Source organism: Calonectris borealis, chromosome 20, assembly GCF_964195595.1.
Source record: "Calonectris borealis chromosome 20, bCalBor7.hap1.2, whole genome shotgun sequence".
Taxonomy (NCBI): domain Eukaryota; kingdom Metazoa; phylum Chordata; class Aves; order Procellariiformes; family Procellariidae; genus Calonectris; species Calonectris borealis.
Window position 1 is genome coordinate 4709905 of NC_134331.1, and position 19961 is coordinate 4729865.

The following is a 19961-nucleotide window of genomic DNA, read 5'->3' on the forward strand; positions in this document are numbered from 1 at the left end:
TCACAGAAGTCACTTTCGTCTTCTGATAAAAATCAGAAATAAACCTCTAGTGGAGGCTGCACAGTCATACGACAAACCAAAGAAACTACATAGCCAAGACTTTTAAGCTCCAACAACTGAAGGCACTGACAGTATTCTCTCAGATAAAGGACAAGGTTTCATAAGGACCACCTTTCAGGGCAGGGGAAGGGGGGAAAAAAAAAAAAAAGATAAACACAAACACAGTACACAGTTATTTTATTGAAATACTTGAAAAGGCCAGCAATGGAAAAATAGGTTTGTCATGAGGAATTAATGTTTGATTTACTTGATCATTAAAAAAGCTGTGTCTATAGGTAATTCTAGCCAGTTACAGAATGCACTGTGATCCATGCAACTACTATACTACAGTAGAATAGGCACTGTGTACTATTTTAGTTTTATCTTACACACAGCTTTCAACAGGTATGATTGACAGATGTGAGAAATTAAACAGCAACACTTTTTGAATTATAAACATTTATAATATACAAATTTGCTCATCTGATTCATAAGGGTTATAAAACATAACATAGTGGAAAATGAAAAACACAAATTACACATAGCATATGAAGTTGATCTGGCAGTTTTTGAAGTTTACATTTTTCCTTTTAAAAGAAATATCAGACTGCTAAATATGTCACTGGTCATGTAACATACAAAATCATAGGCCAGGACAGCAACAGTGACTTTTTTTTGAAACACGTAGTTAGTGGGGAAATTTGTTCATCAGTTAAAAAGAATAGATAAGACTGAAAATCACAAATTCTGCCTGGTATAGCTTATAGTCCAAAAAGATGAAGTCACTTCAGATGAATGTGAAATAAATAAGCAATCCTTGAGGAAGTATGATCCTTGAGTTGAACCTATTCAACGGAAAATGAATTTCAACTATACACTAGTATGTCACCATGGTGAAACATCTAAGAACAGTATTTTGAATAGCTTTTTAGGAAGCAATGTCTTACTGCTTTAATATGTACAGGTTATTTACAACAAATTCCCTTTTGGCCTCACAAGTTAAGCCATTTTAGCTGGCTGTTAAGATGCAATTCTTTTTTCCACGCATTTTGCAATACTGTAGTTAGAGCTATAATTTAAAATAATCTTATGCATGAATTACAAATATTAATAAAGTAACTCTGCATATATAAATATTTCTAGCAGAATTTAAAGCATTCAGAATGTACATAAAAGTTGTTTTTTTTTTTTTATTTGGTAGGGCCAGATGTGCTTCTTCTCAGATCATCGTTGCTTTAATAATGCTTTGTACATAGCAAAACCCAAAACTGCAAAGACAGTAGCACCAAAACTTGCTCGGAGCCAAAACGTAGAGCTCTTGAGGTCCGCTTGTGTCACATGCCTAAAATTTAACACACATACAAAACCAGGTTAATTCCATGACAGGAATATCAGACAACTTGTGCTAAACTACTCTGCTTTTGGAAATTCATCACTACACTTGTCACAGGCAAGCAGCTTACAATTCAGCCTTATGAGTACTTATACAGTCATTTTACTTTTCTTAAAAGCTTAGGATTGATCTGCGGCCCTGATCACAGTAGATCTCACTAAAGTCAGAGAGCTCACACAGCTGAAGAGAAATGCAGGAGCAGATCATTAGTCATGAATGTGGAGAGGGCAGTGTGTCTTCCTTGAGAGTACCAGCAAGCATTCAGAAAAGGAAAACAAAAATAGCTAGCAAATAATTAATAACCCACAGTGAGAAAAACTCTGTCCAGCAAAATCCTTTTTTTCTTCAATGTTGAGTTTGCATATTTCTGCTTTTCCATGAAAACCTTTCCAGTCCTGTTAAATATCTACTTACACTTCTTCCCCCAAAAAAGTTTACTGACAAGTAGCAAGTAATATTTTTCCAAAAGCTAGAATCAAAAGGACCATTTGTAAATCCCTTTCTTCCCAGTACAGTCACAAGAACAGCAATAGAAACAGTCATCCAATACCAAGCTGAAAGCTAAGAGAAAGTGCTAGTGAAACAAGCAGTGACAATGGCATCAACAGAAAAAAGACAAGATGTAACAACAGTATGAAGTGACTGTATGACATAAAAAGCCACATCTTGCATGACAGTAGACAGCCAATGACCCAACTCTCCCAATTACTGCAAGAAGTTTGTGAGCATGCTCAGTTAAACACGGCTAGCCATCCTCCAAAGTAGTCTCAAGTATGACAGCTTACCATAAAGCAGGAGCTACCCTTTAAAACAAGTTATCATAAATGCCATAATTCAAAGCACAAGAAGTTCCTAAGCAACCGTAAGGTTTTTTTTGTTTGTTTGCTTTTGTTTACGATAGAACTTACAACAGAACTTCACTAGCCTACATATTTTAGCCTGTATTGATCATCATGGGTTACTCAGTGAAAGCTGCAGGAGTATTAGGTACAAAGAGCATACAGAGATCCTAAGCATACATGGTGCACAGAGTTCAAATAGTGTGAACTGCAGAGCTATAGCATACAAGCTGTTTGATAAAGCAGGAATTGTTACTTGCTATCAAAATACACAAAACCAGTTTAGGATATTCTTTAGTAGACATTTGCAGGAGCAATGTAAGCCATATAGATCATCAGTGTACTGTCATACCACATGCTGAAGAACAGGCTCTTTGCTGCACAAACAGCGAAACACAGCTGGTCTCTAAAAAAATCCTAATCTTACTTAAGAATATCTTGCTGAGTTATGGAGCAGATCAAATTAATTAATTCCTGCAAGCATTAGTTCTTCTACAGCTAGTTTTGACAAACTCTCTGCAAACTAGATGTCAAGTGGTTTGCTGAGGGAAAGAAAGGGAAAAGGCAATGGCAAGGTCACCTTAGTTTGGCTGTTGTTACCTGTCTTCAAGTAAACGTGGACCAAGAGATGACTCCATGAAGATGGAATCTTCTACAAAGTTGACGGCGTGCACCTGCTGCATAATACTGCTCTCCTCGTCTGCTAACAGCATGGCCCCCAACTCATCTATGTAGGGTCTTAACCTTTTTACACACATGCACAGTTTGCAGTTCATAGCATGGCTCAACAACAGCAAGTGTCTCAAATATGCTCAAATGACAAAGCCCAAAGAATTTATAATTTTTAGCCATCGAGACCCTGGTTCTTGTGCAGTTGTTAAAAACTTAGTGCTTGGGGAAAACCAGAAATAAATGGAGTTTGTACTTTTGATAAGCTAAGTAAAAAAATATGATTTTATGTAGCTATATGCCATTGCTTTAAGGACACAGAAAACTGCTTAAGACACTGAATCTCTTCCTACTCCATCCCCAAAGCCTCAACTTTCACGTGTCGATAGGATACTGCAATACTCCTGCATCATACGCACGAGCTAGAGTACCTGTGCTAAACACATTGGAATGACTCCAACACATCAGCCCTAAAACTGACAAGATCTCATTATTGTTGATAATTCAATTCAAGACTGTGTTTTGTCACTGCTAAGAGCTTTCGCATTTATGTTTTTGGGTTTTTTTTTTTGGTAAAAGACTATAACACTTGTCTTCAGATCTCTAAATTATAAAACTTATCAGTGTATGTAAAATAAATCACTTGTATGTAACATGATTTTAATAGATTATGTGACAAGCTCTGTTGGGCAAATATTTGTATAACTAACAACTCTCAAGTTTAATTTGGTTAATTCAAATGCCCAACTATTTGCATAATTTTAAAAGCATCCCTTTAAAACTGCAAATCACTGTTTAAATTGCAAATGAGTGCTTCATGCACTAGCAATGCAAAAGCATTATCTCTCACATCTAGATTTTCTGATTCTTATCTATAATTTGCCTTGTTTTGACTTTTGCACATGTCCATATTTAATGGTATGCAAGAAAGTTGCTGAGCATGCTTCATCCTTTTAAAAACAATTACTATATTCTCAGTCATGATAAAATCCTCTTTTCATGTTTAAAGGGAGAGTAAATTGACTCTGATCCCTCTTCTAAGCCTAACAGTAACTGACTTCAATTTAAATAAAGGAACTAAATCAAGGCAGAGATTTGTCTTATAGCCTCAAGGAAATCTACTGACTTCAATAAGAAATGATTCTGAACATCTCAGCCCAAAAATCCAAAGTCCAAAAATACTTACTGAAATACAGAACACTATGGATGTCTAATTGCTTTACATCTTTAAACAAATTTCCAATTTTTCTTCCTTAAATGTTCCTTATGCTGTCATAAATTCCATTTTTGCAACTTTGATCCCTAATATTGTTTAGCTGCCATTAAAGGAAAAAAAAACCAATCTGTCTGAAATAATAAAAAAGGATCAATGTTTGTTTCCAGCACAGGTTCTTTGACATGAAAGTGGCTATAATGCAGAAAAACTTTTCTCAATACATACTGAAAAATTCCACCTCTTCAATAAATAATGTTCAAATTTAATTTCAGTGAGGTTGTGTTTATGAAACTGATTTTCACCAGTGGTAGAAATTATTACTGCCTTGTAGTAAGAGAGTAACTCTGAATTAGAAAAATTATTCTCTCCAAGGGTTAAACTTAGATATGGATGTGCACATATACACACACAGTAGTAGTTAGGACTCCATAAATGAAGCTGTATTTGAAACTCTTGCTTATTAGTAATAATAACTAGCTTTCAAACTTCCCAAATAGATCGGTGTGTGTGTATTTAATCATAGAATTAGTTCCATATACGTAAGAAAATCTAGAAATTTTGCCTTTGGCATAAAATTCAGATTTTAATGCATGTTTTGGAAAAAAAGACAGATTTTTATTCAATCTACCCTTAATAGTGAGTCAAGTAACTTGTCATTTGTTGAGTAAGATCTTTGAAATCTGTACAGTCTTTCTTTTAAGAGGCTTTAACAACTCACAAGAAGTTTGCAACATGCACTTATCAAGAGGTTAACTGAGCATGCCTATCATGGTTACACACAGAAAATTGCTGAGTTATGGGCCAATACTGACACTTTTCCCTATGTCAGCAGCAGAAGAATCCCAGGTCTGGGAAGGTTTAACCTTAACTATAAAAGTTCAAAAACATTGCTGTATTAACTACAAAAGCATTTTAAAAGCCCAGTGGTGAGGCCAGCAGGCTAGTCACAAGGCTACTCACACCAAAATTATAAGCAAGTTAATGCAGCCAGCAAGCAGTAGCAGCCTGCTCTGAGAGACAATAGGTTCTAACAATAAAATATAAGCAACTGAATTCCAAAAACATCGTGTAACATGCGCAAGCTGCTGCAGCTTCCCTTCAGGCACACATTTTCCTAGGATGCAAACCAACTCCAGCAGTTAGAATTTTCCCCCGTGCATTAGTCATCTAAAACGTGAAAAGCTCCAAGTGCATCTTACTATCTACAAAACCTAAAAAGAATGTAAAATGCCAATTCAATATATTCTATTTGGAAAGAAATCAGGGAACGCAGGGAATGCAAACTTCTACTCAGTATGGGGCATTAAACAGGTTAGAGAAGGAGGAAAATAGGTAAGTAAAATATTGTTATACTGTCCTAATTTGGGGGACATGTAAGTATAGGGATAGATTTCTGCAATTAGATTTAATGGCAATATACTCTAGTTTTGAAAAATAATCTGCGTACACTGCACACAGTGAAAAATAAATCCTGGGTTACATTCTTAAAACTTTCCCATTATTACAGGAAAATGAAACTATAGTCTTAACTTTAATTTCACAGAAGGAAGGTTTTCATAGAAAAAAAAAATCTTACAAATAATTCCTGAAACAACCATGTTTTATATGCAAGTAGAACTTCACTTCTATTCCACAATATTTAAAAACTTTAGAAGAAAGAAAAAACATGCTCTGAGAAGTCTCCCCCACTGAACAACACAATTCTCATGCATTAGAATTATTTTATTTTGAAATTAACTTAGGTGACAGAAAAATGCCACTACTATACAAGCAAAAGGCAACAAGTGAATGATTTAACACTAAGAAAGCAGAAAAACACACTTAAAATTGATGCACTGGAGTTAAAAAAAAAAAAAAAGGCCAAAAATCCAAGCTCATCATTAAAGAAAGGATTAGAATGACATAAGCAGAAACCTTGCTTTTAAAAAGAGGTAAAACAACGTAGTAAAAAAGAGATTAAGTGCCAGCCAGACAAATACAAACGAACACCTAAAGGAAAGAACAAATTAAAAATATAAAAATACTACAGCATAGTAACAAGTCTCATACATGCATGTACAGTGCTTTGAATGCAGTGCCGCCTCCTGGAAAGAACCAAGGAAGTGTCATCCTGGGTAGTTCAAACCAACAATCCTGTTCCTGCACAATGAACACCTCCAAACTGAATTTCCACATTTGTTGAGCTTGCCTTTCTGATAGCCTACAAACCCTTGGGAGAGTCTCTGAAGTTTGTCCATAGAAGAGAAACCGAAGGTGGGCATGAAGAGGTTTTTCAGTTGCATAGAGGCAATGTTTTTCCTTTAATTACTAAGGTGGGAATATTCAAATGTGATATTATATTTTGCCTTGATAGCAGTGTTTAAGCATTACTTAGCAACAAGTAATACAGGAAGGGTATAATCTGAAAAGTTTCAGTTTACCTACTTTCACTGTCTAAAGCTTCAAAATAGGAAGGGATCAGGAGAATAAGTACTCTTGAGAAACCTCCTTCACCCATCCGTTACCTAACTTTTGCCCAACTACCTGACCTAATGGTAAGCACTTGTAAAGGCAAAATAAGAAAAGTTATATAAACTAACTACATCAGAAAATCCTTCTGGATTCAAATGCTTTCTCTAATCTAATCACAAATTTTTAGATTAAAAATGCATCTAAAGAGATAACACTTTTAAACAAGAAAACCATCTCTACCCTCCTAAGTCTACAATTAGTAGCTATTGTTTACAGATATCTCATCTCTACTATACATGCATTTATACAGTAGTCCATGTCTGAATGGTGAATAACCTGCGGCAATGTGTTCAGTAAGGAAACATCCTTGAAGAGCTAATGAGGAAGAGAGTTGGTGAGATGAAGTGAGCATGCTGGAAACCTGCAACAAAACCCTAGTGACTAACAATGACTATAGACAAAGCGATTCTAGCAAATAATTTTTCCTTTCTGTAGGGTCAGAGGAAAAGTCTATGAGGAATTCTCTTTACCTTGAATTACTGACTTTTTTAGGCAGTAGTAGATTCCTATGCTTATTCCACACTATCTAGTGACAAGGTGTGGAATGACAGCATCCCGAGACTTCTCATAAAAAGGTTTCAATACCTTGAGTCCTTGACAGTATTTCAGAGGAACGAAGTGCAATGTCTAATGCAGGACTCAGAAAAACCACAGGCCCATACAAGAGAGAAACAAACCATGACAGCTAATGTAGCAACCCATTCCAAAAAATGAGGATGCGTTATAGAGGTGATTTCAGCCTCAACAATAAAGAGTTGGGATTTTCTAGTAGTGACTGCTGAATGAAGTTTTAGAGCGACAATATGCAGAGATTGCTGTTACAAGGGATTTTTGTCTAAGGGATGACTGCTGTAGAAGAGATGCAGCATGAGCAGTCTCACTCATATTCACAGTCTTTTCCTAAGCTAATGAGGTTTTCACCTTTCTCTGAACTCTCACTCTGTGGTTAGCACTTTTACCTTGGATTAAAGTGGTATTTCACAAAGATGCTCAATACTGTAGGTAGGTGTATCAGTATGCCTCCTATGTGTGTGTAACTTGCATTTAAAGGAGATAGTCACTCTTATTTGGAGCACCTACATCTGAAAACAGTAAAATGTAGTAACATACATGGACCAGCAGCATGTCAGGATATTCTAACCGTGGCCGTCAAATAAACACATTTATCATAGTTGCCTCCGAGAATCACATTTATCATATACGCCTCCAGGTAGGCTACAAAGGATGGAACCACTACACTACAAAAATTGTTCGGTTTGAACTCCCATTTGCTGGGGTGAGATGACAAGTGCTGAGGTGTTAGTAAATCAGGTGTGTCAAAAACTGCCTGCAGTACACACAAGACAAGGTATAGCACTGTTTTCAATGCTGAAAACCAGTTATCTCTCTTTACCAATGGCTTTTTCCAAAGTGTCTGCAAATGTTTAACCATTTACCACTTCTTACATGTTGTGTATTATTCAGAGAGGAATTGGATGTTAAAAGCTCTAGATTTTTTACACAAAATACCCACTCTTTGTGCAAACCAAGCGTGAGACATACAGAGAGAAATTCTATGATTCCCAAATATCAAACAACTAGCAAATATAAACATGTAATGTGTTATACCATGCTGCTACAGTTAAGCTGTGCCTTTATGAAAATATTTGTGTAACTGATATCTAAGAGGCACCACCTCTAATCAATATTAAACAAACCTATAATGTCTCAAGTGAGACACATTACACAGATTTATAGACACTACTTAATGTCCATTACCAGTTCCCTAAACACACACACAGTCCTGATTTCTCCACAGTATTTTTGCAATCACTAAGTGCCTGAATCAACTACCAAATTGGTAATGTTTCAAAGAAATCACTAGACTAAGCTCGAAAGACCAAGAGTACCTTCAAGTTAAACAAAGTTTGACAATCTTATGACAATTATTAAAGTAAGTATCTGCCTATTTAGTGGATATGGAGTGAAAAATCTGCAGTATATAAGGTTACCAATTGCTTTTTCAAAAAAACTTTATTTTAAAAGCACACCTGGTACCTAGTAAATAAAGTTAAGGACCTGTTAAGAACTGCAGTGAAGAGTTTGTTCTTTACAGATTGCAGCAAGTCTGAGTTGAGGAAGTTCTGACAGATGCAAAATGTACACCTGTTGCAGGCGCACATACAGCGTAACCGGGCATGGCTGCGAAAACACACAGAAGGACAGGAGTTGAAATCTTGCTCATAAAATCAGGTGCACATTAGGACTGTGCCACAACCAAGAGAGATTTAGGAATAAAAGGTACATTTGAATGAGTAAGGAGAGGAGAAAAAAAAATACACTGGGGAAGCAAGGGTACAACTACAGCTGTGCAGAATTTTAAGGTTAGATGTTCTATGTCTTGGACATTTTGGCATTACCACCATACACAGATCTTAACAGCAAAGCACAAACATGAATGAAAATGTTTGCTGAATTTATTTAAGTTTGTAAGGAAAGCATCTAAAGGCCTATATGTCTGCACAGCAATAGATAACACCCCTTTTTCAAAGGAAAGGAAGCACATTTTCTACCGCTTTGAATGCACACTTTACAAAGTGACAGTTACCTCTACTTTTCCCACCCTAACAAACACACATGCTTGAAAACTAAGGGAGAAGCAGGAATATTGATATGACAAGACATTTGGTCAGTGCTACACTTTCGTGGTTTCCCAGTATTCCAGCGCTACAAAATAAATAGAAGAGAACAAAAACAAAACAAAAGCTTTACAAGTCTAATCCAATAAATTCAGTCTAAAATATTTTTTAAAAAATCCTATTATTTTGGGAGAAAGTGACATTAGTTCTATTTAATTTAAAGCAAATGTCAGCTGTCATACTAGACTCCATCTGCTGTAATATTTATGTAGTTCATTACCATATTAAAAGCTCCACCCACCAAAAAAAGAGATGCAAAGGGAGCTTAGCAACAGTGAGATGTGTAGTGAAGAAGAATGTGAGGTTAAGTATCTTCTATCTGAAGCCTACAAGGTGTTTATAAGAAATTCTATAAAAAATGTAAGATCTATTAGATTAATGAACTGAATATTAATAAACATAGTAATAAACACCCTGAAAATAAAAAAGCTTCAAGCAGTGCATTGGGGGAACTGTTGTTCACTAAAGAGTGTCATTACTTGTAATCAACTGTCAAGTTCAGCTATTAACAAGGATTACAGTACAACTTATTCACAAGTATCTCAAAAATATCAAGATATGAATATTGACATATTGAGTTATGCATTCACAAGAAGGAATGAACAGAACCCTACATATTCATTGGAATTTGCAACACGAGCTGGATGAAGTAGTGTATTCTTTAAAAAATACCTTAGCAACAATAGCTGACACTGATTTATATGTTGGATATATACCAACTTTGTCAATTTGAAATAATGTGAAGATTCTACTCAAGTCACTTATGTCTCTCTGTTGCTAAATCTCAGTGAGGCAGTTCCATCCTCGTGGCTAACAATGACATGCAGTGGTATTGTGCGTGACCCATGCAATATGAAAAAATATAACAGTTCAAGTACTTACGGATACATTGCCATAGTTGTCAGTTTAACAAAGATATCCTTACTCGGCACATCAACAGTATTACAGGTAAAGGCTTGAGGTGGAGGCATTTTGTGTTTTTTGCAGAATTCAGCAGGAGAAATACTATATTCCTGTCTAACTTCATGCAAGTCGGACTTTGCAGCTACCACTAAGCATGGTATTCTGCTATCCATGAAGTGCTGCTGCAAATTTAAAAGGAAAAAAAGTGAAAGAAACAGTATATGACACATTCAGTCTGGAACAGCCTGAGTTGAAATGGTTGCAGCAGCATTAAGATATATTCATTGCACTGAAGTCAGGCATTTCTAGAAGCAGAATATTTTATATAGGCGTTGGCTTTGTATAAATAACAAAGCTGCATTTTTAATGCATCATAGTGCATAACCAGCACTCATAAATAAAATGCCTTTTAAGCACTAGAACTTGTGTATAGGACCAGTAACTGACACTGAATATTTTGTCAGTGAAAAGATATATGAATGTAAAGGTTTCTATATACAAACTACACAAACCTTAAAAATCCTGGCACAGTACTCAAAGGACTTAGGGTTACTGACATCATATACCAGGCAGACAGCATCACATATGGTCTCAGCATCAGTTAAAAATTCAGAGTCACTGACATCATGTAGCTGGAAAAAAAGACGGTCAGAGAGGGAGAAAAGCTTTGTCATTATGAAGTTAAAGGAATTTTATAACTTCTTTTTCTCATAATTTTTATGGCTCATTTTTATGTATCCTTAGAACTAATGGACTGACAATAGGCAGAATTAATGAAAAAGAAATAGTAGGAATTTACCATACAGCCAGCATATGTGAGCTGTTAACATCACATCTGCAGGCAATCACAACCTCAGCATAAAAAGTTACATGTGCTTCTAACACAAAGTCTTAGATTCCCATAGAAACTGGCATTCACCCTACACAGAAAAACCACAGAGCAGAGGACTAGATCTCGGTAAACAAAGAAAGATGCCATATTATCATAAAGGAAAACTACAGTGGAACAAGCTTTAAAGAAAGTATTTCACCCACTGAAGATTAACTTTAGCCATCCTAATCACCCTACATGACAGATTCTTCTTTTCTAAATAGGTAGATTGCTTGTTGATAATTCACCGTATGTTATAATTTGATGCCCTGCAGCATAAACATAATGGACTGGGTTTTCTACAATTTAGGTCAAGGTTTCAAAAATAACAGGTCCTGAACAGGTTCAGTTTAAAGTATTAGCAACATGTAAAACCAGAAGTTACTTGAGCCAGAAAAGGAGGTGGGGAACGGGGGAAAAAAAAAAGGAAAGGAAAAAAAAACCCAGGTATGCTGGCGGGCATCCACATTTATGAAGAAGAGACAATTAAAACAGAAATGTGTTTGCAGAAGGCTCTGGATAATTCACTGAATTTTAAGATTAACCAGTCTTATGCAAACAATAATGAGGCAACCTTACCAGCAAGTATTTTTCCTGTCCATATACATAGACTGTATTAATGGCGTAGTAAGATTTGTGTTCTGCACGTATTTGCCTCTGTCTCTGAAAATGCAGAATTTCATGTTAGACCACAGCAAAGTCCCCTTTAATTTAGATTTGAACAGCTGTTTTATTCCATTTATTAATGAATGAAAATTACAGTAATCTGTGATTTTGCAAGTACACGCAAAAGTTATAATCCATGATGTACAAATAATTCTTGCATGCAATAGCCATTTGTCTATTTGCAAAAAAAAAAAAAAAAGAACGCCTCCCCAATAATTCTATATTCCCTCATAGAGCTCTCCAAACTCAGTAATAATCAGTAAAGCTCTATGATCAATTGGTTTTGCTGTCTAATCTTAATTCAAAAGCATATATAGGTGAATATAAGCAAAAGGTTTCTTACTATTAGATTTCTTCCAAGAAGAGCCTGAAGAACTCCACTTTTCCCACAGCCTTTCATTCCAACAACATTGCATCGGAAAACATTTCTCTGAGTCTGTTTTTTCTGGAGGTCTATCTTTTTATCTCTTGTTACTTTTGAAAAAACACAAATATTTTTCACAAGATGTACATGCATGTATGTATATGAAGACATGAAATAATTGTCCACTTACACTAAAATGCACACAAAACAATCTCTCAAATATTAAACCAAAGGTTTGACTTGAGCAGAAAGTAAGAGAATATAAGTGAAAAAAAGACAGACCGTTTGTTTAAACAATTTACTCTTGAGCAGATTTCTAAATCTAAATTCCTAAGTTGTACCAAATTTTTTATTAATTACCTGTAATTGCTGATGCTTGAGATTCTTGTTCTGCAAGTATCGAGTAGCCTAAATAACCCAGGTACTCCAGGCAACGCTGTACATCTAAGTACGTGGTTAGTCTAGCAGAGGGGACAAAAAGAGTTTTTCTAAATTGTTACCATCTGTGATACCAATTCTTTACAGTACTGAAACAATTTTTAAATCCTATATCCAGATTGACACGATAGAAGTATTCCTGGTGCTATGTAGTACTGAAGGACAAAAGCACTCTGAAGGTAAATGGTGGCAACTTTACCACTCTTAATAGTCAGCAAAACACTGTGAAGGCAGTACCTACACCATATTTTTTTTCCTCAGCAAATAATGTTTCCTCATTTTCCGTATTTTCAATAGGAAAAAAACCTCATTATTGAACATCATTATTCATATTGCCTCTAAAGAGTAGAACACCAGAAATAAATATTTCAACAAGTTTCAGGGAGATCTCCACATTTTGAAGAGACACTTCTTCATAGTTAGCACTAAATACTGGCCAAATCCTGAACAGGTTATAACAATTGTCTGAAGATTAGGCCACTGGATGGCTATAAAAACCTGACTGCTCGGGTCAATATTCAGCTATTAAACTTCCCTCTTTCTATGAGATTCTTAAGAGGAATCTACAAATGCATTATCATACCCAAAGTTCTCAACTACAAAAACGTAATGTATCACACTTACGTCCACTGAGAGAGAAACCCCTGGTATGTAATCCACCCCCTTTCATTTGTACAAACAGTGTTGTTAACGTCAGGTCCCCATGGCATATAAGGGAAGACTTTGAACAAATCTTTCAATTCATCGGGAGACAAAGCACAATCTCTATCCTGAAAACAAGCATACGATACCAGACATAAATCACTTAATTCATGTCTATTCTAAACTGATATTTTCTTGCTGTATGCTTGCAAGATTCAAGAAATTGGCTATAAGAAACTGAGCTGCTTTCTTTTTAATCATTGTTCTTTTCTTGTTTTTAAATAAGACTAAATATATGAGCTAGTTAAAAAAAATTTGGTAGTACAACTATAACTGCCGACTCCCCTTGTAGACAGAAATATAAACAGCAGGCTACTTTTGACTGCAAAGCTTAAGCCAGAGCCAGTTTCTGAATGAAATGACATAATGAAAAAACACACTTTTTGCTACCAAAATTGCTAGCAAACTAAGGCTCTTAAGTATAAGTACACACACACTCTCAAATTAAAAGCTTACCAAATCATGTTTATCAAAAATACTTTGAAGAAACAAGTATGCATGATGATTTAATTCTGTTGTGCAGTCTGGAGGAATTTTTAGCCTGTTTATTGACAACAAAAACAAATACAAGAAGTGTTAAGTGTGCTTATGACATATAGAATATTAAAACACAAATACAGACTTTTTGAACTACAACATTGGGTATTTGACCTTTGTATTTGGCTTTATTAATTTATCTTTAAAGAGATCAAAGCATGTACATTTAATTAGGAATTCTAAAATCATGAGTGATGTCTTTATATTACATGATATATAGCTATATAGTAATCAGCTTTTTGTTTGGTTTGGTTGGTTGTTTTTTGTGTTTGGGTTTTTTTTTAAAAAAAAAAAAACGGAAAATCATGTAGTTACATTTTTGAAAAGAAACCACAGAGTTGGTCGATCTCTTAACTTTTTAATTTGGGGATTTTCAAAGGATCTCAAGTGCTATGAAAATACTGACAAGCCTTTTCTAATTTGTTGCCACATACAATAAGCAGCTGCTCAGATTTATGTTCCAGTTTTGTATTAAGAGTCTCTCTTGCCATCTTTCTTATAAAGAGAGAGAGAAGCACATGATTTGGCACAAGAGACAGGAGTTCTTCCTTCGTGATTTTCAGTCACATGAAGATTTTGGCTGGTAGGTCATAAAGTAAGGGAGGTACTTGATGTAACAATGTGTTAAATAAACACACTACAATAACCCTTTCCTCCTGCCAAAGCAGGAGGCAGCTTAAATTAAATGCATGTTAAGTTAAAGAAAGCTAAAATACGGGATACATACGGAGGAAACAAGTACTCTGGTGTAAGCTCTAAGTCATCATCATATCCAAAGCGACGTAAAACAGTCCAAGTTGTTTCATGCCTTCCTCGCTGAATGAAAAGTGTGTGTAGAAAAAGAAAACCTAAAAATCAAATGATGAAATCTTAAGGCCCTGAAGTATTTTATCTGCTACAAATATTTTTAATACAATCAGTATTAGACTGAAAACAAAAATGCTTGAAATACACATTCAGACTTTAAATATCCTGGGTGACATTACAGCATTATCCACACAGACTGGAGGTTCAGAAATCATGTTATTTGTAAAAGTGTCCTTCAAGGAACTGTTTCCTTAAAACAACCCACTTGGTCTTCTGTTGTTGTTTGCTTCTTTCAGTACCAGCATTTTAGAAGAACTTAGCTGTATGAAAATAAAGACAACAATATTTTCAACAATTTAAAATAGGAAGCCTTAGCAAGAAGCCTGGAGAGTAGTCTCATGGAAGACAGCCTTCAGTTTTCCTGTATGAAAATAACTGGGTAGAATTTTTTTTTTTTTAGCACTTTCCAGGGCTTAACGAACACTGAGATTTCACTGTTTAGTAAGGCTACGCCTTAAGATTCCCACACTTTACAATTTCTCACGAGTCCTATTACATATGTAAGCTCCACAAGCAAAGCAGTTACATTGATGCTCAGAAAGAAAACGTTTTTCCTCCTTTCACTTTTGCCATATGCTCTGAGCAAATCTGTACAACATAGCTGTTAAAATGTTGACAGACACCACACCTTGCTGACAAGCGTTGCAGACAGTGAGCCTAGAGACAAGATACAGATTTATCTAGGAGACAATCTCTTTTGAATCAGTATACTTATTCGGATTCCAAGCTCTGCAACGAGAAGTAAGAAAGACTTTATTTTATTCACCCTGGTATTCCTCAGTTTAATCATCCTTTGATACCATACTGCCACTACATCCAGCTCTTGTAGTCTAAAAGAATCAAGACAGAGATCATATTCCAGAAGACTAGCTTTTTTATGTAAGAATGATTACCAACTGTATAAAGACATACCTTTTAAGAGTAAAATAAGGCTTACCTTTTAATGTTAATCCATTATCTGCAACTCCATCACTTAGGTTTTTCCTGACTACATTCTTTACATCTTCCAAAGCTTGAGGTGCCAGTGGTGTATTAAAACAAATTCTCTAACAAAAAATCAAAAAGAGCATGTTAGGACCACTGGCTACTAAGCTGGACAAACAGCATGTCCTGTATGAAATACAGCCTTAAACATTCTGATAAGCTAGCAAAGGACAATCCAATTTCTTAGTGGAAATAAAGGTGTACAAACCTTATTTTATTTTATTTTTAAATACAAGCGTTGCGGCTTGTTCATTTAAATAGATTTTTTTTTTTTTGCTCTTGAACGAAAACTTGAACAATGGTTAGAAATAAAATTAATACCATTTCCATTTTTACAGATCCATTCTTTTATGTTGCACTTGAGACTTTTAATGTTTAGACCTGATTCCCTTACAATTCACCTTAATACTGTTCCTTCAAAAACAATCACTTGTTTTCTAGAATTATATAGTTCAACTATTAAGCATAGTAAAAAGATAAGCAAAAGAGTTACCTGAAAGAAGTTGAGCTCTGCATCATTCAGAGTACCATCATTATCCTGATCAGAAATTCTAAAAATGCGAGTGAGTGCTTTAATACAGGCAGGTTTCATCTAAGGAGTAAAAGAAAGTTCATTATCTTTCTAGGCTTGTATATAAAAGATTACACTGAATGACATCAGGCAGCTCAATGACATTAAAACAAATACTAGTCTTCATTTTAGAACGGAGACATTCATACACACATACACAAAAAAAAAGCAAGAGGAAACACAATCCTGATCTAGCAAATTTATATCCATAAATTTAAAGCAATTATTCCGCATTAAATGCCTTTCTATTCAATTATTAGAAGAGCCTCAAGCTCTTCACAAGCTGAAGGTGGCACTACTTAGTTATTTAAAAAAAAAAAAAAACAGTTCTCTAAATTCAGTCTATTGCTACAGAAGGCTTTAAAAAACAAACAAACAACGGAATGATTTTTTTTCCCCCAAACATTTTTTGGTGGGGAAAAATAAAAGGCCTTGCAATCCCAGTGCCTTGCAAAAATAAACGGTTCTAGAACTACAGTCAACTCTTTCTAAACAAGCACACTATCTCTATTCACTATTTCAACTATGGCTTCAGAAGGCTTCAAATATCAAATACTGAAAATCTGCACAGGGCTCATTCATCTACCAGGCAAAGCATTGATCATATGGACTATCTCTATGACAAAAGAATTGCTGGGATACCTTCCAAGTGAAGGAAAACAGACAGTGGTAATTCTCTCCCAACAACTACAGTGATGATGGACTCTTCTCTTCACAGAGGTCACACAGATTGCATAGAGATTGGTTTTGGAAAACCAAAAAGATTTCAGCACAACAATTTTATCACAACATTACTAACTCATAAAGATGATTCTGATGAAAGAAATCAAAACAGAGTTATTCTCTGGTTCTCTACTTAACAAAGTATTTATGATTGAAGCAACTTTCCTACTGCCTAATACTACACAGGGGTTACGTTTAGAGATTTTATTTGTATTTGCCCATGAAAGTAATGTTTGTAAAAAAACCATACTCCTCCATAATACTCTGAGCTAACTACCTGTGATACTTAAAAACCAGCCACATCACTTGTTTCTTATCCCTTTTGCCAAAGTCTCACAAGATGCTGAGAAAAGTTCTTTCCCTTAAATCAGGCCAAGTCTGGAGTAGTTTCCCTGAAATAAATGGAGTTACTGTGAAATGTATATCTAAAGGAGAACCGAATTGAACACATGATTTTGTTCATGTTACATTGGGTTTAAAGCCATTATCAAAGCTTTTCATTTTACTTAGCAATTCACATGGGCAACAAAAAACTGTCTTCATTGTTTTGAATGAAAGGAAAGACAGATCAGATTAATACAACACAAAACAATCACATGGTTCTGGAATATAATGCTTGACATTTGGAGGTGGGGTGGTGGTAACAGAACACACCTAAGAAATGCAAAATCCACTGAAAAGCAAAGAACAGCAAAGTGTTTTACTTCCCCCCCCCCCCCGCTATATTATTTGTTCTTACAATCTATGTATAAATACCTCTTTCTCCTCTGGGCAATAAAGAGGACCTGTAGGATGTAGAACAGCTTTCTGTGCATAATAAAATAGCTCAGATATATTCTTCAAGTTTTTGGCTGAACACTGAAAGAGAAATCCTTATATTGATTAGCTAGTTTCTTGACTATTTGGTGATTTCTTCTGAAATTTAAGCAAGCATCAAACTTTTAAAGATCTAGCCCCCTCTTGTGGGTACAGTGCTGTTTTGGAAAAAAGACGTCTAGCCCTATACCTGCTCAGTAATTAATAAAGGAGGTCTCACTACAATTTGCTGTCATATCAATAACAGAAAAATCAAAAAGTTGTATCTACTTTGGGGAAAAAAAAAAGAAAATAAAAAAAAAGAAAAGAAAATTAAAAAAAAAAAAAGAGAGGCATATCCACACATATTAATTCCATTTTTAATACTTTGCAGACACCTGCCTGGCTTAATATTAAATTTAAAACACGTGCTAAAGGCAAGGATGTGAGGAGGCTCTAAATATCAGAAGAATTTGACAGTAATATTTGATTATACAATAGTGTAATCTTCTCTGAAGAAAAATAACATAAAAACTCACCATGATAATGACTTACATTTGAATATTTTATTTTGAACAAAAAATCTAAAAATCACCTTTTCTATTAAAAAGTTGCCAAACGTGCTTGGCAAGAATTTATTTTTTGTTACTCATTCTAACTTCAGAAAGTCTTGCATACCTCTACACATGTTTCTATCTCTGTGTATTGATTCATAATGGGAAGGATAGTTTCCATACTGCTGTATTCCACTAGATCAGACTTGTTTCCAACTAATATAAGAGGCAGCCTGAAAACAAAAAAAGGTTAAGAGCTTTAAAGACAGAGGGATAAAAAGATCTATCTTAATTTAGCATCGTACCTCCCACCAGAAGCCATTATATTATTTTCATGATGTAATTAAATATCACTGGTAGCCAATAGGCAAAACTAAACAATAGCAGTTTTAAGTAAATTGTTTTGATATACACTTGGACAGAAATGTATTTCTTGTTCATACTACAAAAAATGCACAGTTAAACACAAAAGTAACTCATCATATTATTATTATACAAAACCAACATCAGTAGAAAACCTATACAGACCATGTAGCCAAAACTAGTTATATCATAACAAATATAAACACACCTGGTAAAAGCTGCCCATGAAATTCAAAATAAATAGCATTGCTGGCATATGTAACAGACCTACATACTTTAAATCTCTTGTTGCTTGGACTTCTTATATAAACTTTAAGTTTAGAATTTGATTTTCTTAAACAATTAACATCCTCAACACTGGACACTGACACCCATCGATGAGCAGCCTAATTCACACTTCTCATCTCTACTTATGCACCTGCTATCTTTGTCTGTCCTTTCATTGATGAGAGGAATCCATCGACTTGTTACCTAAAGCGGGGTTAAAAACAAACATGAAAAATACATTTTCAAATTTAATATGACTGAACTGTGCACAAGTTCAACTACAACTGCTACTGCTTCTTTGCCAAGAAGGCACATATTTACCCGCAAAGTGGGAAACAAATAAAAACTGGAGTTGATTAATGAGCAACTTTCTCAGATGACTGAAATGACTGAAAACTCAGATGTTGAAATGGACCAGATGCAATAATAGATCTGTACATTCTCTTAACAACTTGATCTCAAACACCATCTTATGCATTTTACATGTCTAATACAGCTTTCAGCTTGCCAACAATTAACAGTGCACAAGTTACATCTCAAGCAATAACTGGATAAAATGTGTTACCATACCTTATCAATAGAATTCTTGTTGTTAACAGCATATACTATACAAATCACATTTGCCTAAAATGAAAAGAAAGGAAAGGCATGGAATTCCACTGTTCAGAGTCTCTAGAGCAGCAGAGACAATTAAGAATCGTATGTAACAACATCAGAGTAAGAACAGTTCCACCATTAGTCAAAAACTGTGTCCCTGACTTGTTTAAGCTACTTGTAGCCCGACAACAGCTTAAACCAAATAAATTATGTTGAGAAGCGCCAAAAAGCATGTCTTGCAGTGTGATATTCACAGCTTATGCCTGCAGAGAGACCTATGCTACCAAGAAATCTAAACTGAAGAATCATAATTTGCAGCCTCCGCTCAAGTACCAAACTAAATGCCAGAAATGGAACACAACACCGTGACAGACTGTACAGAAAATGTGCAAAGGTGCTCAGAAAGAAGTGAAA

General features: G+C 35.1%; 1 protein-coding gene across 6 annotated transcripts in view; it reads right to left on the minus strand.

The window, feature by feature from the left end:
- Window positions 1–220: 220 nt before the first annotated feature.
- RHOT1 (ras homolog family member T1) overlaps window positions 221–19961 on the minus strand; it is a 28032-nt gene continuing 8291 nt past the window's right edge. For 2 of the 6 annotated variants that reach the window (XM_075169575.1, XM_075169578.1), the window contains 15 exons: window positions 19521–19574; window positions 19102–19154; window positions 18445–18553; window positions 17728–17829; window positions 16171–16269; window positions 15631–15739; window positions 14554–14674; window positions 13746–13830; window positions 13212–13357; window positions 12510–12610; window positions 12129–12259; window positions 11699–11782; window positions 10761–10880; window positions 10228–10430; window positions 221–1381 (listed from right to left, as the gene is read on the minus strand). In XM_075169575.1, the coding sequence (XP_075025676.1) occupies window positions 1264–1381; window positions 10228–10430; window positions 10761–10880; window positions 11699–11782; window positions 12129–12259; window positions 12510–12610; window positions 13212–13357; window positions 13746–13830; window positions 14554–14674; window positions 15631–15739; window positions 16171–16269; window positions 17728–17829; window positions 18445–18553; window positions 19102–19154; window positions 19521–19574 (1635 nt within the window). In that variant the 3' untranslated portion in view covers window positions 221–1263. Of the gene's footprint in view, window positions 1382–2871; window positions 3016–8725; window positions 8849–8869; window positions 9374–10227; window positions 10431–10760; window positions 10881–11698; window positions 11783–12128; window positions 12260–12509; window positions 12611–13211; window positions 13358–13745; window positions 13831–14553; window positions 14675–15630; window positions 15740–16170; window positions 16270–17727; window positions 17830–18444; window positions 18554–19101; window positions 19155–19520; window positions 19575–19961 lie in introns of those variants that run through there. The other 4 variants (XM_075169573.1, XM_075169574.1, XM_075169577.1 and 1 more) reach the window with 4 other exon arrangements.